Raw genomic sequence first — 26,804 nt, 5'->3', positions numbered from 1 at the left:
AGCAACATCGGCCTTGGCGCTGTACTCGTACAACACCAAGCTGGCGTGGAAAGGGTCATTGCGTATGCCAGCCGCACGCTCTCCCGCGCTGAAACAAATTATTCCACTACGGAAAAGGAATGCCTCGCGGTTGTGTGGGCAACTATGAAATTTAGGCCTTACCTCTATGGCCGTGCGTTTAAAGTCGTTACTGACCACCATTCTTTGTGTTGGCTGGCCAATCTCCGTGACCCATCGGGGCGCCTAGCACGATGGAGCCTTCGCCTCCAAGAATTTGATTACTCCATTGTGTACAAATCTGGTCAGAAGCACGAAGATGCTGACGCGCTCTCCCGGGCACCCATCAGATTTGTCGATAACGTCACGGATGACAGAGGGTTTCTTGGACTAGTGAATGTCTCAGACATAATGACCCAACAGCGAGCTGACCCAGAACTTCGACCTGTCATTGACCACCTGGAGGGTCGCGCTGCTGACGTCCCCCGTCAGTTTGGAAGGCACCTGTCTGCATTCTGTCTTCGGAATGGCGTTTTATTCAAGAAAAACTCCAGCACTGTTGATCGAGCGCACCTCCTTGTCGTGCCGGCCGACCTTCGCGACGATATCCTTTTTGCTTGCCACGATGAGCCCACATCCGGCCACTTGGGCTTTGCACGGACACTCGCTCGAGTTCGTCAAGCCTATTATTGGCCTAAACTTTCTGACGCTGTCCATCGCTACGTCAGAGGCTGCCGCGAGTGTCAGCGTCGAAAGGTGCCTCCTCTCAAGCCCGCGGGTTTGCTCCAACCTATTATTCCACCTCGGTCGCCGTTTGACCAAGTCGGCATCGACCTACTGGGCCCATTTCCGCTGTCATCGATGGGTAACAAATGGATTATAGTCGCGACTGACTATCTCACACGTTATGCGGAAACCAAGGCAGTGCAGCGGGGCACATCAATTGAGATCGCCCAAATCTTTATGCAGCAAATCGTGTTGCGTCATGGTGCACCGTCCCTAGTCGTAACCGATCGAGGCACCGCGTTTACGGCACAGCTCATGCATGACGTGCTCGAGCTTAGTCATACCAGCCACCGAAAAACTACTGCATATCACCCGCAGACGAATGGCCTCACGGAGAGACTCAACAAAACCATCGCCGACATGATTGCAATGTACATAGACTCGCAGCACAAAAATTGGGATGAAATTCTCCCCTACATCACATATGCCTACAACACGGCCACCCAAGAGACGACGCGTTTTACACCATTTCGCCTAGTCTACGGACGTGACGTTCAGACGATGTTGGATGCCATGCTTCCGAGCTGCACAGATGATCATCCACTCACGCCAGACGCCGAGCAGTTTGCTCAGCGCGCTGAGGAAGCACGTCAACTTGCCCGCATTCACATTCAACAACAGCAGGGCACTGATGCACGCCGCTACAACCTCCGTCATCGACACGTCGCATACCATCCTGGAGAGAAAGTTTGGGTGTGGACCCCGGTGCGTCGGCCCGGCTTGTGTGATAAACTGATTTCCCGTTACTTCGGACCTTACGAAGTTCTGCGCCGAGTCACGGAAGTGACTTACGAAGTTCGTCCAGTGGGTACTGTGCAGCCCTCGCGTCGGCAACCACGCTCCGAGGTCGTGCACGTTGTCCGCATGAAGCCCTATTTCATGCGGTAGTGCGCTATGCGCTTGTTTCGTTGTCGCGTTGATCCGTTATCTATGCTGTCAATGTGCTGGTCTTTCGTTTCGCTTACATTGGCCATCGCTCGCGCTCCGTCCCTTATTTCGTTTTTAAGAGGGGGAGTAATGCCACCTGGTGTCCCCATGTTCTTGCTGCGCCTGAAAGAAGAGGACACTGAAGTTGACTCTCGCGTGCTGTGTGCCGAACTTCGCCTGCTGGTACAGCTTCGTCCCGGCGTTTTAGTCAAGTCTAGCCCTGTTGTCCGTGACAATATATTTCATATGCCTTCTCCCACATCGTCACCCATCATGACCTCCTTTCTTCTCTTCTTCCCCTTCTCCAGTGCAGAGTAGCAGGCCAGATTTGAATTATTCGGGCCAACCTCTCTGCCTTTTCTTTTCAATAAATCTAATCTATCTATCTATCTATCTATCTATCTATCTATCTATCTATCTATCTATCTATCTATCTATCTATCTATCTATCTATCTATCTATCTATCTATCTATCTATCTATCTATCTATCTATCTATCTATCTATCTATCTATCTATCTATCTATCTATCTATCTATCTATCTATCTATCTATCTATCTATCTATCTATCTATCTATCTATCTATCTATCTATCTATCTATCTATCTATCTATCTATCTATCTATCTATCTATCTATCTATCTATCTATCTATCTATCTATCTATCTATCTATCTATCTATCTATCTATCTATCTATCTATCTATCTATCTATCTATCTATCTATCTATCTATCTATCTATCTATCTATCTATCTATCTATCTATCTATCTATCTACCTATCTATCTACCTATCTATCTACCTATCTATCTACCTATCTATCTATCTATCTATCTATCTATCTATCTATCTATCTATCTATCTATCTATCTATCTATCTATCTATCTATCTATCTATCTATCTATCTATCTATCTATCTATCTATCTATCTATCTATCTATCTATCTATCTATCTATCTATCTATCTATCTATCTATCTATCTATCTATCTATCTATCTATCTATCTATCTATCTATCTATCTATCTATCTATCTATCTATCTATCTATCTATCTATCTATCTATCTATCTATCTATCTATCTATCTATCTATCTACCCACCACAGAACTGTACAGAGGTAGCGACACGCGCCAGCACTTTGTCCTCTTCGCTCGCCTTCCTCGTGCATGGCCCCCCGGCACGAACTACACTGTCCCAGTATCGGTTAGGTAAGGTTTTAGGTACGAGATATGTACAATGACAGACGGGCTGAACTGGATGTTGACTCCGAAATAGCGGGAGCAATCTCATAGGCCAGCATAACGATAGATGTTTCTTATGTCCGATGAGAGAGATGTTGTCCAGAGCAAGACGAAGGAGCCGGTAGAGAAAGAAATCAGGTGGTGACGGCGGTTGTAAGTATCCTGCTATGATGCTTGCGAGTCGAGCAGGCTGAAGCTGGCTGGTTGACGGGTGTGGTCAGCACGAGCAATAGTGTCGCGGGTATCTGCGTATACAAATATGGTCTGTTTGCTGCAATGGAAAAGTGTCGAGGGCATCTCCTTCACTACTGGAACAGCTACCCCTTCGTCACTCTAAGGGTTTCTGTGAGTGTGCGCACCATTAAAGGCGCATCGTTAATATCCACTAATTATTAACAGGTGACAATTATTCTAGCGTCTGCGACATGACGTTTGGTGCAATCAAGCTCAGAGAACGGAGAACAAGTCGAAGAGTTTACGAACTGGTCGTAAGCTGTGTAGCAGCAGAGCGATAGCGAGAGAGACCGCGCTGAAGCAGTTGTAGAGATCCATAGAGCAGTGCTATGTATTAGCATTTGGGCAGTTCAGACGGAAGATGAATCTCAGAGATTATTGAGTTGGGCCTAGAAGAGGGTCTAAAAGGAGCTGAACTGCGAGAATGGGTGGACCAAAAAGATAAAAAGGTTAGAGAAGAGAGAGAGAGAGAATGACAGAGGAAGCAAGCCGAGGCAGATAGGCAACGAGAAGAGAGAAAGAATGACTCAGGAAGCAAGAAGAGGCACAAAGGAAAAGAGAAGAGCGAGAGAGAGAATGGAGCAAGCTTAGGCTTGAGAAAGAAAAATAATTTTTAAAAGAGAGATATGTTTTTTTGAAGAAACTGGCTGAGGTTCAATGGTTGAAGGGTATCATCGAGCCTCTGGAGGTTACCTTTTCTTATATTAAGAGGCACATCCAAACGATTGATTCGTTTCGGGTCACAGGTGCTATAGAAACTAGCTCCAGCAGCCAGAATAACATTGTGGAACAGCTCGTTCCTGCAACAGAAAGTTCAGAAAGAGAGTACTCTTCTGGAGCTAAAATTTCTCAGGAAATTGAGAATGTGCCTTCCGAGACGACAGGTTGCACAGAAGCTGCGGAGGCCGTTGTCGAGCCAGAAACCTCATTCGTGTGCTCATCGCCTGGAGGTGAAGGAGAACAGGATTCAAGCTCCACATTAAATTGCATCAGGTCTGAGTGCATGAGTGAGCTAGAGGAAGAGCTGTCAAATAACAGCAAGCACGAAAGCTCAGATGGAGCTGAAGCTCAGGACAGTCCTCTTCCGAAAATTCAAGAGCCGGTTTAGAGTGACGGCTCGACTACCGAAGAGCTTCTCCTCACTGAGGAAGATGAGGAACTCCTTCCCACTGAGGAAGATGAGGAAACATTTTTCTCAGAGGTGAGCGGCAGTGCAGATCCTAGACCGGAAGATTCAGAAATGGAAGAAAGCGAGGGCTGCACTACGATTAAATAGCTTGAGGAAAAGTTTAAGGAACCAGAGGATATTAAATGTAAGGAGAATTAATTTCCAGTGGAAAATGAGCACTGCTATAAGATGGTATGACGGATGGTCGTAAAGAAAGTGAAGAAGATTGAAGGAATTAAGGAAGAACAAAGTGGTTCTCAACGAGATGCTTGATCCAGAGAACCATGTTCTGACTACGCGAGGGAAACTGGAACAAACCGACCTGGATCATCAGTGAGAATGAAAGTGAAAATTTGAAGAGAAGAATTCAGCCCGGCCAATGCAGGTGAAGCAGATCGAGAAATGTCCCATATAAAAACAAGGAAGAAGTGGCTGAAGGCTTGGAAGCGCAAGCTGAAAGTGACCAACACAGGCCGAGAAAAAATGAGATTGCCCGCTCGAAGCGGTCCTAGGCATGCTAGCGTTAGCTCTGGCCTATCTTCCGGCTGAAAAGCAGAATTGAGTAACAGTAAAGACAGAATCGAGATCAAATCGCGAATGGAAATTCTACGTAGAACCCGAAAAAAGAGCCGGACCCGCGTGAGAAAGATAAGCAAGGGTTTTGTCAGAAACAGAGCTTGCTTTTCTAAATGGTTGAGCGGAACTAATGTTCCAAGCGGGAAGTGCTAGTCGTGTATGAAAATATAGGCGAAAGTATGACTCAAGTTTATTGGCTTCGCACTATAGGTTGTGCGTTTCTGTGTTGCTCATTTGTTATGTGTATCCTGACAGAAGTGCGTTATGCTTGTGAACATCATGGCAATCATGTGTGAATTTTGTGAAGATTTGTGATTGCACTGTGTGAAACTTGTGCAATTTATGTGCGTTATGCTTGCGTTTGCCTCATGTAGTTTGTGAGCGCATGCATGTGCGCGCAATGTTCATGTTTATTGAGAATAATGTTACGAAGCGGTAAGCTGACGAAGACAGGAGACAGAACATGACCGATGGCGATGGTAGATGACGTTTAATGAATGTTCGCGGGCCTAGCGCGAGCGCTCCTTCCCGAGACACTGCCCGCTTCTTCTTCCTTGTCGTCCGTAACATGACCCGGAGCCACCGAGCGATCGTCCCGATCGTGGACGAGGAAGTTTAGCGATGTTAACGATTTTATGGGATCATGATGGGCGTGTCTGGATGCTTGAAGAAAAAGAGGAAGCAGGAAGAATAGAACGGCTTGCCGGTCTACGATGTCTGATGCGTGGGTGATCCTCCTCCCTTGGAGCTGTCAACCATCCGTCACCAGAGTCCATAGGACCGATGGCTCGAGGTCACGTCGGGCAGCTTGGGCGGGGGTTGCGTGTTCGTGTCCATCGGTTCCTTCGGGTCATTCGGGTCTTTCGGGTCCTTCATCTCGGTTCAGATTGGTATGTCTGTTCTCCTTGTCTTCAGGTCTGGGCTGGGGGCTGGGCTGTGGTAGTTGTTCAGGTCTGGGCTTGAAGGGCTGGGGTGAAGCTGATCGGCGATGTCCCTGGGCCCTCGGTGATGGTCCCGGCTTGAAGATGGCCTCGATGCTCCAAGGCGAGGATGGGGATGTCGTACGCCGCACCTCCAACCAAATGTTACGAAGCGGTAAGCCGATGAAGACAGGAGACAGAACATGACCGATAACGATGGTAGATGACGTTTAATGAATGTTCGCGGGCCTAGAGCGAGCGCACCGAGCGGGACGATCGCTCGGTGGCCCCGGGTCATGTTACGGACGACAAGGAAGAAGAAGCGGGCAGTGGCGCGGGCAGGAGCGCTCGCGCTAGGCCCGCGAACATTGATTAAACGTCATCTACCATCGTCATCGGTCATGTTCTGTCTCCTGTCTTCATCGGCTTGCCGCTTTGTAACAATATTGTAGGACAATATATTTAAGGGAGGGGCAGTGTCACGAAATCGGCGCACACTCTCCTGCCGAACTGCGCGACGTCATTGGTTAGGCGCCGTCGAAACATCTAGATAAGACGAGCCCTTTCCGGCCGGTTGAGCCACCGTCGCTGTCGGGTGACGAGAAAGAGGATGACGCCGATGCGTACAAGGCCACGCGCTCTCCTCGCGCGGGGAAGGAGGCGTTTCTCGAAAGTCGTCTAACATTAGATGCGGAGACGAGTGGGCTTCGGCGCAGCGCGAAGCCCGCGCGTTAGGTAACCCCCGCGTAAGGCAACCGACTGTGGCGACACCTATTATGTTAAGAGCTCGCTTCCCACGAGATATTCCTGGATTAAAACCCGACCTGACTCAGGTTTTGTTTCTGGAAATGCCAGTCTCAATATTAAGCAGGGCACAGTATTTCTAGCTGCGCTTCATCGAGTCAAGTGTTGCTTTCCTCCTGCGAAGAGCGTGCGGAAAGAGTTGTTGCAGGTAAGCTGATTGTCATCGTGAAGTATGCAAAATTGTTCAAAATTTGTTTTCAAGAAAGTGTCCAAATGTTTTAGGAAAGTATTGGGGCAGAAGAGTTTAATGCGTACCTGCATCGGTGTCTATAACGTATTGGTGTCACTGCTCGCATTCGACACATCATTTCGTTGTTTGGTATTTAAAGTCAAGATGAACAGTCTCATTTTGGCATAGTATCTGATGCCACATAGTTAGGCCTTCCAAGGCGTCCTTGACTGTGTTCCCGTCTCTCTTCTTCCGGTAAGTAATTTATTGCACCCCTCTGCACCTCACGCACTCAACGCTAGTACTGGTTGATGCTTATTCAAGAAGCAGCGGTTTAGTGCAGGTCGTTTAGCCACAAATGTTTTGAGCACGTCACAAGGTTGTTACTGTGTCGGCTATATCATCTACATCGTTCAACGCATATCCAAGAATTTCTATGCAGACCGAAGCTGCAGAGAAAGAAAAAGGAGAGATGGGAATAAAAGGAAAGCATTTTATGACACGCAGAATTGTTTAGCGCTGAAGGGTTCCTGAGTGCCGTTGCTTCACCCGGCCATCAAAGAAACGAGCGTTGAAATGCCACAAAAGTTTTCAAATCAGGGTCTCGCTGTTTCCAAAGCGACTCTCCAAAGGCTCGTACTCCAGGCTACACACCGTAACGACTGGAAATAGACGGTGGGAGACAAGCAGGAAAAGGAGGTGACGACAGAGAGACGTTCAAAGCGTGGACCTCTGCGCAGCCAAAGCAAGCAAGCAAGCAAGCGTGACGAAGGCACTCGGCTGCTCCAAATTTGCCTGAGTGTCGCCTTTGCGTAGAAATTTTTACGAGCAAAGTGGAATGAGTTCGTTGCTTTCATCCTTGTCGCACATCCCGCTGTGACGCTGTGATCCTGCCGCGGCTTGTTTAGAGGCCCTCGACCTCGCCGTTATAGGGCCGCATCACAGGGGATTATAATTTCGCCGGCTCACCGACTGTATAAGTTATAAACACATATGCTTTCACGTGAGCTATTCCCTGGAGATTCGACCCGAAGAGTCTATTCAGCCAAAAAGGGATGCTGTCGTGAACGAATAGCTTTGTGCTTCGCGTCGTGATGGCCGAAAGAGCTGCTATTCGCGAAACGTTTTACGGGCTCGTGTTGTCCTTCTCTCGTACCTACTCGCCAAACTGACGCGTGTTTCGGGCTCAGGCCGGCCTACCAGAACATGTTTGAAGTTTTTTTTTTCTCTTCTTAATATTATGCTGTATGGTGCGAATGTTTCAAAACTCCTGCATTTGCCAGCACCTCTTTGTGCGTACCCCCGTGGACTCATATGGAAGCTGCGGAAAATTGAAGTTAAGTACACCTGGAATGAAACCTTCCTAAGCACACCAGGCGAGACTGAACTGGCTTCACCGGATGAAGTTTATGTTATATTAGTTATCTCAAGAAATCCCTAAAGGCCCTCATCATGAGAGTATTACATATGGGGTGGTAAAATCAAACATGAAGACACAAGAAGAAACTTTTAACAGGCGGCAATGAAAAACAAAAAAAAAAAACCAAAGAAAATACGTGCGATAACTAATATGTAAAATTGTGGCGGAATACGAAAACGCAAAATGAACATAATAACAAAACAGTGTAATAAAGTGAACGAAAAACAAATCCCACACACATAATAGTGAGTAGTGCGGAACTAGTAGAAAACTCACATCGCTTTCACTATTTAAATGGTTATGAAATGATGTCGCATTCGTTTCAATTGCGGTTGTGGAAGGCAGAAGGTTTAAATCAATAATGGTTTTGGGTATGAATGATATGACATAAGTTGAAGTTTGGCATAGGATGCATTTGATCTTGAAAGGATAGTCACCACGGAGAAACACTGCTGAGGGTGAGGTAAAGAAATGGTCGTGAGCAACGGATGATGATATATTTCGTGGAAAACAATTAAGCGAGCTTGTTTTCGAAGGTAGGAGAGGTTATAAAGTCTAGCACGAGCTTTTTACGCCATGAAGCTAGTAAAACATTAGTAGTCGCAGATATTCAATGTTGCCTTTGATATAGGCTTGATATAGGTTGTATATGACAGAGGCGTATACTGAATTCTAGGTTGAGTAATGTAATATAAGCACATTTACGTGCGTACGCCGGAGCACGTCGAATGTTTCGCTTGAAAAGGCCAAGGAAAAGGCTAGCGGCTGCTTGAGTCAAGTTAATATCACATCTATCTTTAGCTGGCTGGAGGCAAACTCCTAAATACTTGTAAAAAGAAAGCACTTCAACTGTAATGTCAAAAGAGAGTATATGGTTGAACTTCTATAAGAATTTCTAGTAAAAGACATTAGCTTTCTACTGGAAGGATTTAAGATCATTAGCCACAGCTGCCACCAAGCGTTAATGAAATCGAGATCAGCTTCAAAGTAATTCGAAATTGTTTTACTTAAAACAGTCGTAAGAAAATAGTCTAATTTGGGAAGAAATGCAATTTAGTAGGTCAATAATAGATCTTAGAACAAGAAGTGCACCAAGTGCACTGCCCTGGGTACACCAGATACAACAAGGCCATTTTAGTGTTACAACCACAGACAGAAGTAAACTGATTGCGAGATTAAAGAAAGTCTTTCATCAAATATGTTTGTATATCAGGGTGAATATTGAGATGCGATAGCTTGAGAAGTAGTGTATGGTGGCGAACCCGACGAAATTCCTTAGCAAAATCTAGAAATAAAGTATCGACTTGAATTCCGGCATCTAAAGAAGTAAAGCTGAGTGTCGCAAGAAAATCCCATGCGAAAACCATGCTGATAGTAAATGTGATGTTGCGATCCTCGATGTAATTGAAGACCTTAGTGTGTATTACGGATCAAACGAGCTTAGAGAAGGTACCATCAATGAAATGGGTGTATAGTTTAAAGGATCAGAGCGCATGACCGATTTGAAATTAAGTATTAATTTATCTACTCGCCAGTAGTAGGATCTGAAGCAAGATGATAAAGACTAAGAAAAAAGCGCATGAAGTCTTGAAAAATAATCTGAGATACGCTTAAAGTACTGTGTTGTTAAAACCCAGCGTATCCACCTTGTGGTAATTTTACTGTTAGATAATAAAGAAAAAATACAATCTTTATTATTGACTATTGGGGTATATAATTATCATGAAACGCATTGAGAACTGGAGAGGTTGTGTTCTGTTCTTGAGTGAAAACAGATGAAAAAGCGCCGTTGAAGAGTTGAGCAGAATAGGCGTCGTCCAGCTGGTCACCGTTAGAAAATATCAGGAAGCTAATGAGGTTTACTTATGTCCCCAAATCTTTGGAGGTTGTTAGATAGCATGGGGGACAAAATGTCAATGTAGAACTGGCGATAGGTAGTGTGATAATTTTGTGTTAATGTTTATTGTTTTTTTTTGTCTGTTCGATGTTATTATTAGAATGTTAGCAACAGCACGCCTATACAAACTTTTTTCCTTTTCATTATCTATTCTCAGCCGCCCATTGCACCAGGGTGCACTTGTACCGCACGTAATTGTGATAACCGGTATCTATTGTGTACTGCCCTTTAGCTGTGAGATGTCTCCCATCAGGACCGTAGAGTTGCCGAGGAGCGCACGAAAGTGAAGGTTGATGTCGGAGCTTGCTGAAAGTCGTTTTTGGGAGAACAGGTAGTGAGCGTAACTATAAAAATGTTAAATATGCGGCGACATGATCGGCTCTAACGTCATTTCTTATATAATTATTAGACCAAGAGGCAGCTTATCCGTGAAACATTCATGAAATTTTCTGAAATAAATGGAATCAAAAGAAGAGCTATAGAGCCACCGCAATAGAGTACGCCAACGAGAACAAATGCTACGAGTAAAAAGCGTAAAGTGTCATAACCGAAATAATTACTTGCCATAAGAAGCGTGAAGCTGCTGTGTATTATCTGCTAATCCAGAAGCTTATTCAGTATTGCGAGTACACAGGCAACTCGAGTCCACTAGGATCTGATGAGCAACTCGTGCAGATTTCCCAATCGGTCAGGATCATGATTGTTCCACCTCTGACCAAGGATTCACCTGATTTAATAGGAACTTGCTCGGTTGAACTCATGACTGAGATTACGAACTGAATGTGAGTCCAGACTCACTTGGGCTCAGATCTGAACTTGAGTCGAAACTCACACTCACGACTGTCTGAATGTTAGTTAGAACTCAGTGACAACTCAGATCATGATTTGAATGTGATTCCGAACTCACTGACGACTCAGGTCATGATCTGAATGTGAGTCTGAGTGAGCCAGTGTGAGTCGACTCATGAATGTGTCGGCCGATATGTGGCGAAATCAAAACTGACATTATAAAAGTGACATGCGAGTACTTACACCGAGAATGCAATTTTGTGAGATCACATTCTATGACCAGCCGTGCATTGTTTTCTGGTTTCCTCGAAAAAGGGAGTTTTAAAGAGAGGTCTTTGGGAGTTATAGAAGGTGCGATATATAGCCCCAGATCCACAAGAAACATCATGAATGGTGGAAACAAACAGTGGAGACAGAATGGGCGCCACTGTGAAGCAAGTGATGTGAACGGAATGATTTAGAGGTAGTGTCGGCCCAGTTTGTTGTGGACAGATGGGGCGTGCTTTGCATGTAGGATCATCTGCGAGAGTAATCGATGATCTTTTCCGGCGTTACGTGCATACGTTCATGATTCCGAATGCAGCCGATAAACTCTCATCGATTTTGTCCTTACTGGTGCAAGAAAGGCGGAAAGTGCACGTTGATAAGGAGCATCTATCGGTTTGTATGAATCTGTGCAACGTTTACTTCCTGCGATCACAAATCTGCAGATTGAGGTGGCCAATCAGATCAGTACTTGAGAGTAGGCACGAATTATGTTCTTTAAGTATCACATTCTTTTGCAAATTATTCAAAAACAGGTTCAATGTATGTTTTACAACAGTAATTGAGGCTTGCGGATTTATATGCAGGCAACAAACAAGACAATAGTCACTGTGAATCTGAAACGCAATGTCCTCAAATTTAGAAAGTTAAAAAAGAAGCGAATAGTGAAGTATATAGAGTGCCCTTTAATTCCCACGCCGTCTTCCAAATAAAAAAAAAAGTGGTTTAAAGAAAGGAATGATGGAAAAGTCGACCGGTGGTAGACTGCTTGATCTACTAATCCACAATTGTTTCAAAGTAGGGTCGCCACTCAAAAGGAGACTGAAATATTGCTTTTGTCATATTTTTTTTTGCTAGCAATGCCTAAACATGACTGATGTAGTGTTAAGGTATAAGCAAAGAGCAGAATGTGCTAGGTAACGTAAGTGAGTTAAACGTATGCCAACAAAAATCAGGAAGAATGTTTTGTAAATTTTGCAGCTTGGAGACCAGGAGTGGCACGCAATCCGTAAGAAACGCCGTACCTGCGGATTGGTTTAATTCACTTGTGGTTCCTTAAATGGGGGCTGAAATCGCAAGTCACATATGCAGATACGAACACGGTGAGGGAAAAGTAATTCGACTTTTGATGCGAGCGCAATCGCTGAATAAGCATTGCCGGATTGGCACCCACCGTTTCACAGGAGCAGCCCAGTACGTTTAAGACCTACATTTTCAGGGCTATTTTAAGAAAACTTCCCCTCTTATTGTTACTTAGTTCGAATAGATATAACATACAGTTTTATTGGCACACGGAGAGGTACTACTGAAAAATAAGCAAGAGCGATTCATATTGGAAACTTAAATAGGTGGCGACGCGTTTTAAATTTCGTGTTATGAAACGTTCGCTTTACGACTACTGACAGAAAAGGAGCAAGATATTCTTTTTCGTGTCATTTGTCGATTATGACACAAAATTGAAGATTATTCTCTTGATCGAAATAGGCTTTCCTGCCTTGATACATTTCCGAAACTTGAATCAAGTACTGAAGAACTCAATCTTATCGTATCCGGGTCACCGCATCGCAGTTTGTCGACATCTACTCAGTCGCGTGACAACGGTGGCTTGACACTGCACTTATTTATGCACAGACACGGGCGCCTGCGAAACAACGAAGGGTTGTCCTGCCACTGTTTCAGGCAACAGTACGCTAACTGAAAATGTTCCTCTGAGACTTGTACCGTGTTTCAGTGATGTCTGATCTTCCTCTGTACATGCGGCCAGCCCCGAAGGGTTAGCTTTTCATTCCCATTGTCACGTCTTGTTTTATTGTGAGGGCAATACTACTTTAGATTTTGAGCTTTCAGCGTAGCGCGGCCGGTAGCCACGTCTTATCCACGTGATGCTGTGACATCACACCCCAAGTGACACTAGGGCAAGAGCAGGGCTACCAACTCAAGGGGTTGGCAGGAGTTGTCAACTTGGGTCTCTCGTTTCACATGGGACGGTTGTCAGAATCAGCCTGCTAGGACCATGGCATTCACGTCACCCCCATAGGCCACTAAGGCACCTTCATACGGCTTGGTTAAAGCGGGGCTTTGTATGTGGGCTGAAGAAGAAGAAAAAGAAGAAATAGAACGATCGGTCCCCCGCAGCTAATGCTTTCGCTCAATATTTGGTTCAGCAGCGTTGAACCCTTGTAATTTTAAATTTTTAAATTTAAATTCTTTTCGTGTGGTTCACACATCACGGCCCAGTTGATTGTGCCGTAGTGTATATAGATCTGCAACTCTTAGCGCAGTTTCGAACCGCAAAACCGTAAGCACGAAACTGGAGCTTTACAACCTTACAAGGTCTTCAAATGTTCGGAGCCAAAATTGGATTTGGCTTCAAATCCACCGCAGATTTGACGCTAACGCACTTATCTGCAGAAGCACCATCATCACTGCTAATTTAAGTATGCTTCGAGATGAATGGTTGAAGAAAAAAACACTTGTTATTTGATGTGGTGTTGCAATCTGTGAAACTCGCTGGCGTTATTAGAGATATTGAAGAAAACGGCTGCTTCAAAACCGAGCAGACAGGGCTTTTACCGTTACCAAAGTAACCAGTCAATATCCCTCCGAGCCCTTGAAAGCAACCACGTGCCCATACAGTAATAGTGTGATAATAAGGTATGCTTTTCAAATCCATGATTCTGCAAGTTTGGACGCAACTTTGGACGCAACTTTGGACGTTACACATTTCTGTCCGCCTTCTGCCATAAAGCGTGCTTAAAGGCTCATTAGCGTTCACCTTTTCCTTTTAAGTCAATTAATCCAGAGCCCTCTTCCTTACAGCCTTACAGCCCGATTCATGCGCCGGGTCAATGAATAATAATGTGCCTAATTAGGCGCTGCCTCTGGAGCGATAGGCGTAGTCGTCTGCGAAGTATTTACGCCTAATCGTCTTATACTTCGTACTTTCCGTGCCTTCACGCCCCAGCTGCCTCCTGAAAGACAAAAAACGGAAACCTCATTACCCAGCTCTTCGGGCGAACAAGAACAGGGCAACCGGATTGCACAAGCTAGCTTAGCAGGAAGACGAAGGACTGAACGTCTATACAGGTTGCAAGCCATAGATTTTCCCTTTACTACCGCAGGCTAAATGCCAGGCCGTTAACTCTGAGTTAACTGTGATCCGGGAAGATTCTTGTTTTTGGTTGTAACAAGTCGATTGTGTTTTCTGATTTGCATGTTTTTTTTTTGTTCAGTCAAGTACACGCTGATGACTGGGCGCTAAAATTAGGAGTTCCCCTTAATCTGACGCAACATTGACTGTTTTCTTCTTTTCTGCTTTTGGATGAATGAGAACGAGGGAGCAACCCACCTCGTACTGATGCTAGTTGGGGAACAAGGTGGTGAAGAACAGTTGGTGAAGAATAGGCTGGTGAGCAAGCACCAAGTGTTCGATTGCAGTCGTACCGTATTCACCCCTCCCCCCCCTCTCCCCCAAAAAAGAAAAAAAAAAAAAGGAACAGGCTGCTCGAAGGCTGCGGGAGCAGACCCTGGGCCATGCGGCGGGGTCGCATTCGCTAGCGCTTCCCGGCGGTGCTCATCTCCGAGGGTACTGCTGTTGACCTAACTTTTAAACTTCACTCTCCCTCTCTGGCTGTTAAACAACCTAGGCGTGTATGATACGCGGACTGCGTTTTCTTGTGCGCGGGGCATAGCTGAGCCGAATGAGGGTGCTTAGTATAGTGACGGTGTTATTCATTCTGTCGGGTAACTGCGGAAACACAGACACGAGAGGTTATTGACATTGTGAGCTGTAGCTACTTGTTTGTAGATCGAATGTGTTAGGTTTCGTGACACAGTGCTGCCCAGAATTAAAGGGTTTCGCCAATAAAAATGATAATCATGGGTGCCTAATGGCTAAGTAAAAAAAAATTTCAATTGCATTTTGTTTCTAAAACAAACATACGCAATCAAATGCAAACAAATTTTGCAATCAAGCATTTCCAGCATTTATGCGCTGTGGAGCAAAGTGGTTAGCACAACCTTTATGACTATGAAAGGGAGACAAGCGGGTTTGAAAGAGGTAACCTGCTACCTATAAATTAGTACTACGCAAGGCACCGCGGAAAAGCGGACCTAAATTTCTAGGTTCGTTAAACTCATTCAATTTATAGGCACCACAAATACGCACAACAACGCGATTTTTCTTGTGTGCAAGTTATACAGGAAGTAAGAACGCCAAATTATATAGCGAAAAGTTCGACTTATATCCGCTTCAAGGCAGTTAACGGAAAGGGCGAATAACACCGTCGCTTCACTACACACCCTCGCTCGGCACACGTGAAAAGCCATTTCGCACATTATATGCCGCTAGTTTATGTCATTCAAGGAGGGAGAGTGAAGTTTCGAAGTTACGTCAGCTGCGGTGCCCTCGAATATGGTGGCTGTAAGGGGGGGGGGGAGGGGGGGAGTGTGAAGAGCGCGAACCGCAATAAAAATTCGCGGAGCTGATAGAGGCGCTGCAATGCAGCTGGGGCTGATCTGAGATTTCCCATCATTCGACATGGAGTCACTATGTGAGACAAGAAGCTGCAACTGAGACTCATCGCTAGTAGTGGACACAGAGTCACTTTGAGAGGTACAGCGAAAATAACTGGCCGCATCCTAGGCATGACGTTTTGCAAGCCGTTCTTCACGTTGCTCACCAGTCTCTTGTGCACCTTGTCGTTTTCTGACTTCAGCACGACGTCGATGCTGTTCTTTAGCAGATTGCATAGCAACTGTATATACAGAGGCGGCGCCTATATTCCCTCTGTACCCCCTCACCCTCTATTATTTCGAAAGCAATACTACGCCAGGTCAAACCACAAGTCGCTGTGTGCCGCGTCAGTGTCCGTTTCCGTGGTCCCCTGGCAGGAGCTGCCAACTTGGGTTGGCTTCTCGTTTCACATGGGACGGTTATGCCAGAATCAGCCTGCTAGGACCCTGGCAATCACCTTACCCATTTAGGCCACTAAAGCACGTTAATACGGCTTGGTTAAAGCTGGGCATTATATGTGATGTGGGCTGGCAGGAGCGGCCAACTGGGCTCGGCTGCGGCTCAAGGTGAAACAACCGGCCGTTGCGAAAAATTTTGAGTCGCAGCATTAATGTTGACAATGTCCTGCGAGGTAGCCTGTGCGAGTGAGCGTTCTTTGTCCACGTCCTCCGACGGACGAGCTTGCGTCCAAGCTTCTTTGAGAGTTAGCTTCGGGGAGCAGCAAAGCTTATCAGAGAGACGCGTGTCGAGCAATCCAACGACAAATCTGTCGCGGACCAAGCATTCTTCCACCGCCGGTGACGGGTAGTTGCAACGTTTGGCTAACTTGAACAGTTCGGCGTAAAATGCGCCGACACCCTCGCCAGGTTGTTGAACGCGCTTGTGAAAGCGAGATGACTCATAGAGCTCATTACAGGGATGCACGAAGTGCTCGGAGAAGCGTTTGACAACTGCGTCGTAGGAGGCTAACTCAGCAGCGTCGAGTGAAAAAATATCTAGCAGCGAGAGAGATTCCGGGCCCATACAGTACAGAAGCGTACGTACTTGCATGTCTTGCGGAGCGTTCAGTAGTCCGGAGACAGCGGCATTGTCCTCGAAGCGAAACTTCCATGAAGAACAACTTGCAGGGTTGCAGAAGTCGAACGCGTCTGGCGGCCGCAGAGCGAGTCCTAGCCAGTGCGTCTGCTGGGCGCTTTCTGGGAGCATCTTTTTGCCGTTGACGGTTGTTGAGAGCTGCTTTGAAGACGAGTTTTTCATGCTGCTGTCACTTCTGACGCCATGTTGCGTGGGCGTTCCCGTGCTGTCGTGCCGGGAGGCCGAAAGAGAGAGAGAGCCAAGCATCCACGCCGCTCCAGAACCAAATACAGTGATTTATTACAAACCCTCTAGCTGCGCTTCAGCTTAGAGGGCGCCACTATTAAGTTCATAGGTGGTGACCCCAACAATTCTCACGAATGTCTGAGGAAAATAACGTGTGACACTTGATCAAAGCGAGCACTGAAGACGCCTATACGCTCCTTACAAGAAAATATAATTTGAACCCCACAGGTGACGTCATCAGACACTGCCGCACTTTTGAAACCTTTAAGTTGCGCCTCATTAACTTGTATAAATGTTAGAGAACAATCCTGATGTATACATTGGTGGCATCCGCACAAAGGATTTAACTGAGACTGGAACAACAGTCTCTGTTATGAGTTTATCATGCAAGTCTAATTCTAAAAACGGTCGTAGCCTGAAAGTGGTAAAGTGGAAGTTAGGCATATGCAAAAGTCAGATGCATATGCAATGAGGGAGAAGGCGGGAAATGTCATTATTAAAATGGACAAGGTAATCAAGGTAGCGGAGGAGGTTATGCAGTCAGTAGCCATAGGCAGGACAAGAATGAAATTGTCTATAATGAAGAGAAATCAGATGTTCGCCGTAACGAAGGACGAGGTTAAGAAAGCCTTTGAAGTTATGAAGAAGGGGAAAACAGCTGCGGAGGATCAGGTAAACACAGATTTGTTGAAGAACGGATGGGATACCGTGCTAGAAAAAGTGGCCACTCTGTATACATAATGCGTGACGTCACCGAAATTACCGAGAATATGGAAGAACGCTAACATTATCTTAATTCATAAGACATACGACGCTAAGAACTTGAAAAATCACAGACAACTCAGCTTACTGTCAGTTACGTACAAGGTGTTTACTAAAGTAATCACTAATGGGACCAGGACAACCTTAGAGTTCAATCAAGCAGGACTTCAGAAAGGGTACTGTGCTATCGATCTTATCCACATTATAAACCAGGTGATTGAAAAGTGCTCGGAATGTAATCGACCCCTATACATAGCAATAATTGATTACAAAAAAAAAGCATTTGACTCATTCGAAACTTCTATACACATCGAGGAATTAAGAAATCATCGTGTAAGTGAGCGATATGTAAAAGTACTGCAAGATATCTATAGTGGCTGCACAGCAACAATAGGTCTGCATAAAGGGAGTGAAAAAATTCTAACTAAGCAAGGTGATGGTCAGGTGACACGACCCCAGTGCTATTTACAGTTTGCTTAGAGAGTGGATTCAAAGGCATGGAATTGGAGCAGTTAGGCATCGGGAGCAATGGAGAATATCTCAGTAACTACGATTTGCTGATGATGGTGCCTTGCTAAGTAACTCAGTGGGCCAACTGCAAATAATAATAAATGATCAAGACAGGAGAAGCAAAAAGCTAGGCCTAAACATTAATACTGTGAGCCCTCCACGGATATTATTTCATTTGTACATACCATGATCTTCTTCCTCTTGTATATACCATCATCCTCGTCCCGCGGCGCCGGCTCCGGCGCGCGCTGGGGTTTTCTCCGTCGGATTAAACGCTGACAAGGCATACCTTGCCTTGCCTTCACGACCTTGCCGTCTGGACCTGGCCTTCTTTCACAAGTGGTGGAGGTGAAATTCGATCCCCTTGCTGCCTTGTGCCCTGCCTCTCGCTGGAGCTACGTTCTGGTAGCCGTTTAACAACTACCATTGTCATGTCAACCGAGAGCAGTCCCGACACGGCCGGACCCTCTACCTCGGCTACACCGCCGCATCCGATGGTGCCCACACGACAACGCGACCCGCCGCTGTTCGCTGGTCGTCGCGACGAAGACGTCGATGACTGGCTTGACACTTATGAGCGCTGCAGTGCCTACAACCGGTGGGATGATGCTTTGAAATTTCTGAACGTATCTTTCTACCTTATTGAGGTCGCCAGAAATTGGTTTATTAACCGCGAGCCCCACAACACAAACTGGCCCACCTTCAAGCAGCAATTCCGACAGTACTTCGCCGACCCGGCTGTTCGGACGGAGATCGCAAGGAATAAGCTCGCTACCCGCTGCCAAGGTTCCGATGAGTCCTATGCGTTATACATAGAGGCCGTGCTGGCACTCTGTCGGCGTATCAGTCCCACCATGCCGGAATCTGGACGTGTACACCATGTCTTTAAGGGAATCAATTCAATGGCTTATAACACCCTAGTTGCCCAGAATCCATCAAGTGTTGATTCCATTATAACGACCTGTCAACGCCTACACCAGCTACAGTCCTCCTGATTGCAGCCCTGCTTCACTACTGCCCCGACCTCTACTGACCTCGATCTACGAGCCAGTATTCGAGTGATAATCTGCGAGGAGCTCCAAGCCCTCAGCCCTTTCTGCCGGCACGGGTGCGATCATTCTTCTCCTCCTTCTAAGGACGCCGGCCTCCGCCACATCATTAAAGAAGAGTTGGTCACTGTCAACCACCCTGTCACACCTGACCTTCCTGCACCTCGCCCAGCACCGACGTACGCTCACGTCGCTACATCCCCTCCTCCTTTTGTTCCCCCACCCTAAGCACCACCCTACAACCACATCAACGTCATGACGACGGCTGAACCAACGCCACCCTATTACGCACCTTGGCGCCCCTCTCGCCCAGTGTGCTATTATTGTGGGATTCGAGGCCAGATATCTCGCTTTTGTCGCCGACGCATTCAGAACGAGCGACGTGGTTATGAAGCCTTCGAAAGTGACATACCTGCATATTATCAGAGACGACCGATTCCCAGCCAACCTCGTCGATTCTCTCCACCGCCGGTATCCTCGTCTGAGCCAAGTGGGGCGCATGTATCCCGACGTCGGTCCCCTTCCCCATACCGCCGTTCTGTTTCACCACTTCGACCAGCAGCAACTGTTCCTGTCCGTAATTCGGAAAACTAAGCGATGCAGTTTCCGGAGGTGAAACTGCACTTTGCGAACTTACAAAAAGTCCTCCTCATCGCCCGTATAATATGATTTCCGTTTTAGCTGAAGGATTACCGGCCGAAGCTTTGATTGACACAGCAGGTGCACTTTTTTAATCAATCAATCATCAATCAATCAATTATTTCCATAAATATACAAATTGCAAAAAATGTTGGGCCAATAGCCGAAGCTAGTTTAGGCGCGTACATACATACATACATACATACATACATACATACATACATACATACATACATACATACATACATACATACATACATACATACATACATACATACATACATACATACATACATACATACATACATACATACATACATACATACATACATTCATACATACATACATACATACATACATACATACATACATACATACATACATACATACATACATACATACATACATACATACATACATACATACATACATACATACATACATACATACATACATACATATACACAGCAGTGGAGACACGCTAAAGGACATGTAACAAATGTTTTAAGGCTTATACACAAGCAAACGTAACAATCAATGAGCACACAAAGTAAAGTACAAAAAAAAACATAACAGCAATCAATGAAAAGCAGGCATGCACATACACAAATTATTTTAGGCGACTTGCATAATTGAGAGATCACGGAATACAGTTCCCTATCTGAAGAAAATGAATACAACCAAGACATAAACATTTGGTAGCGCCAGAAATGTAAGCATTTCTTATCCCTTTTATTTAGTGTGTAGTGTGGTAACTTTCATCTTCATAGCCACTGCCATGCGCCGCGTGCTGGCGCGCTCGAGGACGAAGAAGTTGGTCGCTGCCTTGTTGGTTCGCCACGCCTGACGCTCCGCTGCGAGTTCCTCCTGACCGGCTATATCCATCTGAATAAACACACCCCTACATTTGGTGCAGGTGCTGCTGGGTACGTTCCCATCCACCCTGGAACTTAGAAGCCGTACATTGACCTCTGCTTCCACCATGCCAGACGAGACCAGCTCGAGATCGGCGCCCATACCAACCACGGTACTGTGTTCTGGCGTTCTACGGCAGCGTGATCCATGCCTCTTCAGTGGCACGGCTGACCAAGACGTCGACGACTGGTTGTCGACGTATGAGCGTGTCAGCAGTTATAACAGATGGGACGACACTATCAAGCTAAGTAACGTAATCTTTTACCTGACCGACGTGGCGAACCTCTGGTTTCGCAACCATGAGGCAGACCTGCCATCTTGGTCTGCGTTTAAGAAGAATTTTGCAGAAGTGTTTGGCCGTCCTGCAGTTCGCAAGCTCCGAGCAGAACAACGCTTGCGTGAGCGCACTCAGCATACCGAAGAGTCATTCACAAGCTATATAGAGGACATTGTTGACCTGTGCAAACGTGTCGACCCACAAATGTCCGAAGCGGCTAAGATCGGACACATCTTGAAAGGTATCTCCGAGGACGCGTGTCAGATGCTCTGGGTGAAAAATCCTGGCTCCGTCAGTGACGTGATTAAGCTTTGCCAGAGCTACGACGAGCTTCGAAAGCAGCGAGCTTCTACCCGGCGGTCCGGTGTTAGAGACGACACTATCTCTACACTAGCACTGGGTGGTTCTACTTCATCAGAGGACAGCCCTCTGATTCAACAGATAAAAGCCTTCGTTCGCGAAGAGGTCGCCCGCCAGCTATCCCTGGTCCCTCAATTACAAGACACTGGTCGCCTTGTTCCTGACATGGCTCCATTCTTGGCCCCTACCATACGGCGTGTCGTGCAAGACCATATCGCTGATGTCCTTCCGCCTAGCCCCGTGCTCCCGCCCAGCCCCGTGCTGCCGCCCAGCCCTGTGCAGGCGCAAGTAATGGCACCATTGACGTACGCCCAAGTTACAGCCAGGCCGCTAATGCCAACCGCACCTGTTTCCTACCAGGCTGCCCCTTCCAAACATCCTTCGCCTTTGCCTGGGTCGGCGTTCCACGTCCCTATTCCAAGGGTACGCCAACGCCCTACGAACCCTTGGCGCACGGCAGACAACCGGCCAATCTGCTACTCTTGCGGGCTGCCTGGCCATGTAGCCCGTCTTTGCCGCCAACGCCTTCCACCTTCTCGCCCTGACCCCTGGAACTACTCGCACAACGCCGACCAGCCCTCGCCGAGAACTCAACCCGGTTCCGACTTCGTTCCTCGGGACAATCAAACGTATACCTCTCGCCGATCATCTTCCCCTCGTCGCCGTTCACCATCACCTCTTCCCCGACGTTCTACCGGCGCTGTTGAGGGAAACTAACAGTCGCAGTTCCCGGGGCAAGAACTGCGCTTGGTTCGAACTCTTCAAGTCCTCGGTGTTCTCCCACTAACGTAATTCAAGTGTTTGTCGACGGCGTCGCAGTACTCGCTCTTGTCGACACGGGCGCTGCCGTATCCGTCATCAGTGAATCTCTTTGCCGTCGTCTTCGCAAGGTGACCACCGCACTACCCGACTTTTCGCTTCGCACCGCTTCATCCCAGCGCATTCATCCCTCAGCAGCGTGCACTGCCCGTGTTCTCATCGAAGACGCCTTATACACCATCGAATTTATTGTGCTGCCTCACTGCTCACACGACATCATCCTGGGCTACGATTTCCTTTCCACTCATCGTGCCGTTATTGACTGCGCCCGCGCGGAAGTTGCCTTTTTTCCTGTGTGTGATACTGTCTTGTGTGACGTCCCTACCCGGTCTGTAAAACTCCTTGTCGCCAATGACACAGACATTCCTCCATTTTCTGCTGCCCTCGTTCCACTCTCCTGTGAAAGTGTTACTACTTCGACTGTCTTCTTCACACCGTCCGATGCCGCTTCACGCCATCCGTGCCTCCTACTTCCATTTGCTGTTCTCAAGTTCGAAGAAGGTCTTAGTGCAATGTATGTATCGAATCCATTTTCGTGCCCATCCGTCCTGCTACGCGGCGAGTGTCTCGGTCGTATTGAAGAACTTGATCCTGAGCGTGTAAATACTCTTCCTGCCACGCCTACTTCATTAGACGTTAATGTTCTCAGCTCTTGCGATATAGCGACCGCTTCGACACTACCTGATGTTCTTCAACAAGCTATTGACGCAGATCTTCCACCCGCGCAACGCGATCAACTCTCTGCCCTTCTACAGAGCTTCACTTCTGCCTTCGACCTTCCCCACACTGCTCTGGGTCGCACGTCTGTCGTTACGCACACAATCGACACTGGTACAAACGCACCATTACGACAGCGTCCTTACCGCGTGTCGGCCTCTGAGCGCCAAGTCATTGCTGATAACGTGGACGATATGCTTCGCCGGGGCGTCATACAGCAATCAAACAGTCCATGGGCTTCTCCGGTTGTTTTGGTCACCAAGAAAGATGGTTCCATCCGGTTTTGCGTTGATTACCCTAGGTTAAACAAGATCACGCGCAAAGACGTCTATCCTCTGCCACGAATCGACGACGCCTTGGACTGTTTACAGGGAGCCGAGTATTTCTCCTCTTTGGATTTGCGCTCTGGCTACTGGCAGGTGCCGATGGCTGACGATGACCGCTCGAAAACTGCCTTTATAACACCTGATGGCTTATACGAGTTCAACGTTATGCCCTTTGGCCTTTGCAATGCCCCGGCTACTTTCGAGCACCTGATGGACACTGTTCTTCGTGGACTCAAGTGGCAGACCTGTCTTTGTTATCTGGACGACATCGTAGTTTTTTCTGCCGACTTTTCTTCTCACCTTCTCCGCCTTAAGGATGTCCTCACGTGTCTCGCCGGCGCTGGGCTTCAGTTGAATTTGAAGAAGTGCCACTTTGCCGCTCGAAAACTCACAATTTTAGGCCACGTAGTTTCTAAGGACGGCATTCTTCCCGACCCCACCAAACTTCGCGCAGTTGCAGAGTTTCCGAAGCCAACCTCCTTGAAGCAGCTCCGGAGCTTTATCGGCCTCTGCTCCTACTTTCGACGTTTCATCTTGAACTTCGCCTCTATCATCGCTCCTCTGACCCAGCTCCTTGCCGGCAGCTCCGACCTTTCAGCCTGGACTCCGGCCTGCGATAAAGCCTACGACACTTTACGCCGCCTTTTGGTTTCGCCTCCCATTTTACGCCACTTTGATCCGACTGCGCCTACGGAGATTCACACTGACGCCAGCGGTATTGGGCTTGGTGCCGTCCTTACCCAACGTAAGCCTGGTTACAGCGAGTATGTTGTGGCATACGCCAGCCGAACATTGACGAAGGCAGAGTCCAATTATTCAGTCACAGAAAGGGAATGTTTGGCCATTATTTGGGCCATCGGAAAATTTCGTCCCTATGTGTATGGCCGACAGTTTTATGTTGTGACCGATCACCACGCTTTGTGCTGGCTGGCCTCTCTGAAAGACCCATCCGGTCGCCTTGCTCGCTGGGCTCTCCGTCTCCAGGAGTATGACATCCATGTCATTTATCGATCAGGTCTGAAGCATACGGACGCGGATGCTCTTTCCCGCTCGCCATTGCCTAGTGATACCTCGTCTGAGCACGTCTGTGCTTACGATTTGTCGACTCTTTCCACTGTCGACATGGTTACCGAGCAGCGAAATGACCCGTGGATCAGTGCACTTTTGCATTTTCTTTCAAGTCCTACTCCCGGTCATTCATCCAAGGCGCTCGTCCGGCAAGCCCACCACTTCTCCATTCGTGACGGTCTTCTCTATCGCCGCAATTATTTGCTTGATGGACGGAAGTGGCTTCTAGTCATCCCGCGTCATCTCCGCGCCGACATTTGTGCTGCGTACCATGGTGACCCACAGTGTGCCCACGGTGGCGTATTGAAAACCTACACGCGCCTACGTCTGCGATTTTATTGGCGTGGAATGTACCGCTTTGTACGACATTTTGTGCGCGCTTGCGAATCTTGCCAACGCCGAAAAACTCCACAGAAGTCCCCTGTTTCGTTGCAGCCGTTACCCTGCCCTGCTCGTCCGTTTGACCGCGTTGGCATAGATCTCTATGGCCCTCTTCCTACTACTTCCACTGGAAACCGGTGGATTATCGTGGCAGTAGATCATCTCACTCGCTACACTGAAACATCACCGTTACCCTCTGCCTCCGCAAGAGACGTTGCTTTGTTCCTACTAAACAACTTGATTCTTCGCCACGGGACTCCGAAGGAACTGCTCAGTGACCGCGGACGCGTTTTCTTGTCCGAAGCTCTTGAGGCACTACTGAAAGAATGCCGCATCATTCACCGCACCGCAACTTCTTACCACCCTCAGACGAATGGCCTGACCGAGCGCTTCAACCGTACTCTGAGTGACATGCTGGCCATGTACGTCAACGACGCTCATTCCAACTGGGACCAAGTTCTTCCCTTCGTAACCTACGCGTACAATACTGCGATACAGACCACTACTGGATTCTCTCCCTTCTTTCTTCTTTACGGACGCGAGCCAACCTGTACAATGGACGCGCTCTTTCCCTACCGCCCTGATGTCTCTGAATCGACGCCACTCTCGGACGCCGCCCAGTACGCAGAAGAATGCCGTCAGCTCGCCCGTTCGCTTACGACAGAAAACCAGTGGCAACAAAAACACCACCGCGACACCGGCGAGCCTTCTACATATGCACCTAACTGCCTGGTATGGCTCTGGGTCCCTGCCACAACCACCGGCCTTTCAAAGAAGCTTCTTGCTCGATATCATGGTCCAGACCGAGTCCTCCAACAAACATCTCCTGTCAACTACGTAGTTGAGCCTGTTACGCCCTCTGCGGCGTAACCCCTACAAGTGTTATAATTCTGTCAAAATAAAACCTTTTGATGGAAAATAAAAAGTTATTTGCCATTTTAATTTCAAGTGGAATATTATTCCATATCTTTACACCGACATACTGTATTAGGCGCTGGCCGTAAAAGTTTCTTGTGATAGGAAGGTTAAAGTTTATATTGGTCTCATTTCTGGTGTTCCTGTTGGGTGTAACAAATATTGTAATTGTTAAAGGGTGAGCATTCAGGACAATGGCATTTACTACATAGTAAACTTTCATTTCCGACGCAAGAGTAAAAGGGAGTATATGTAGCTCTGAGAACAATAAAGGTGTAGATGAGTGCTGTTATTCATGCTCATTTGTGCCACCGTTTGCGCAAAGTAACGACACCATATGATGGACCTGAACTTCGTGGAGCAAATGGCGTCCCTCTGCACCCTTCAGCAAAGTGTACAGTTCCAGTTGTTATAGACGGCGTCCGCCACCATGTGCAGTTTGCTGTGCTTTCACCGTGTGCGCATTTGATGATTTTCGGATGGGATTTTTTGTCAACCACTTCAGCGTTAATTTCTTGTGACAACAGTGTCATTCATATGACAGACAGTGATTTTTCTTCTGACATTTCTGCACGGCATCATTCCCTCATTGCCGCAGCTGATACTGTATTGCCTCCACAGTGCAAAAAACTTATTACCGTTGTTTCTGAACACATCAGTGACGGGGATGTACTCATCGCACCATCTCATCGTCACCTTGCACGTGGAATCGCCTTCCCATCAAGTCTTGTACGATTCCGCAGCGGCTCAGCGATAGTAGCTGCCACGAACACTTCCCGTGAATCCCTCGTCCTGACTAAAGGAACTTCCCTGCCATGCATAGTGGATGATCACCCTATATCCATGATGGTGCTCACTGCCCCGCTACCTCCGCAACGTGATTCATCGCAAGTCTCTCTTTCCATGCTGTCGAAGACAATCAATCCGAACCTCATGCCGCACCAACGTCAAGAATTGCTGCAATTGCTTCAAGCCCACCAAGCCATTTTTGATGCCACATCCCCACCACTGGGACGGACTAGTGTTGCATATCACC

At 47.2% G+C, this 26,804-nt stretch overlaps 1 protein-coding gene across 1 annotated transcript; it reads right to left on the bottom strand.

Annotated features, from left to right (window-relative positions):
* Positions 1–16,271: 16,271 nt before the first annotated feature.
* On the bottom strand, positions 16,272–17,051 carry LOC146199080 (uncharacterized). Its single transcript, XM_084592035.1, has one exon. The coding sequence runs from the start codon at positions 17,049–17,051 to the stop codon at positions 16,272–16,274; it is 780 nt and encodes a 259-aa protein (XP_084448161.1).
* Between the last annotated feature and the right edge of the window lie 9,753 nt (positions 17,052–26,804).

Source organism: Amblyomma maculatum, chromosome 2 (genome assembly GCF_055883805.1).
Source record: "Amblyomma maculatum isolate TAMU_Amacu chromosome 2, ASM5588380v1, whole genome shotgun sequence".
NCBI lineage: Eukaryota > Metazoa > Arthropoda > Arachnida > Ixodida > Ixodidae > Amblyomma > Amblyomma maculatum.
Note: the sequence above shows the minus strand (reverse complement) of the source record. Positions and strands in the feature narration are given on the sequence as shown.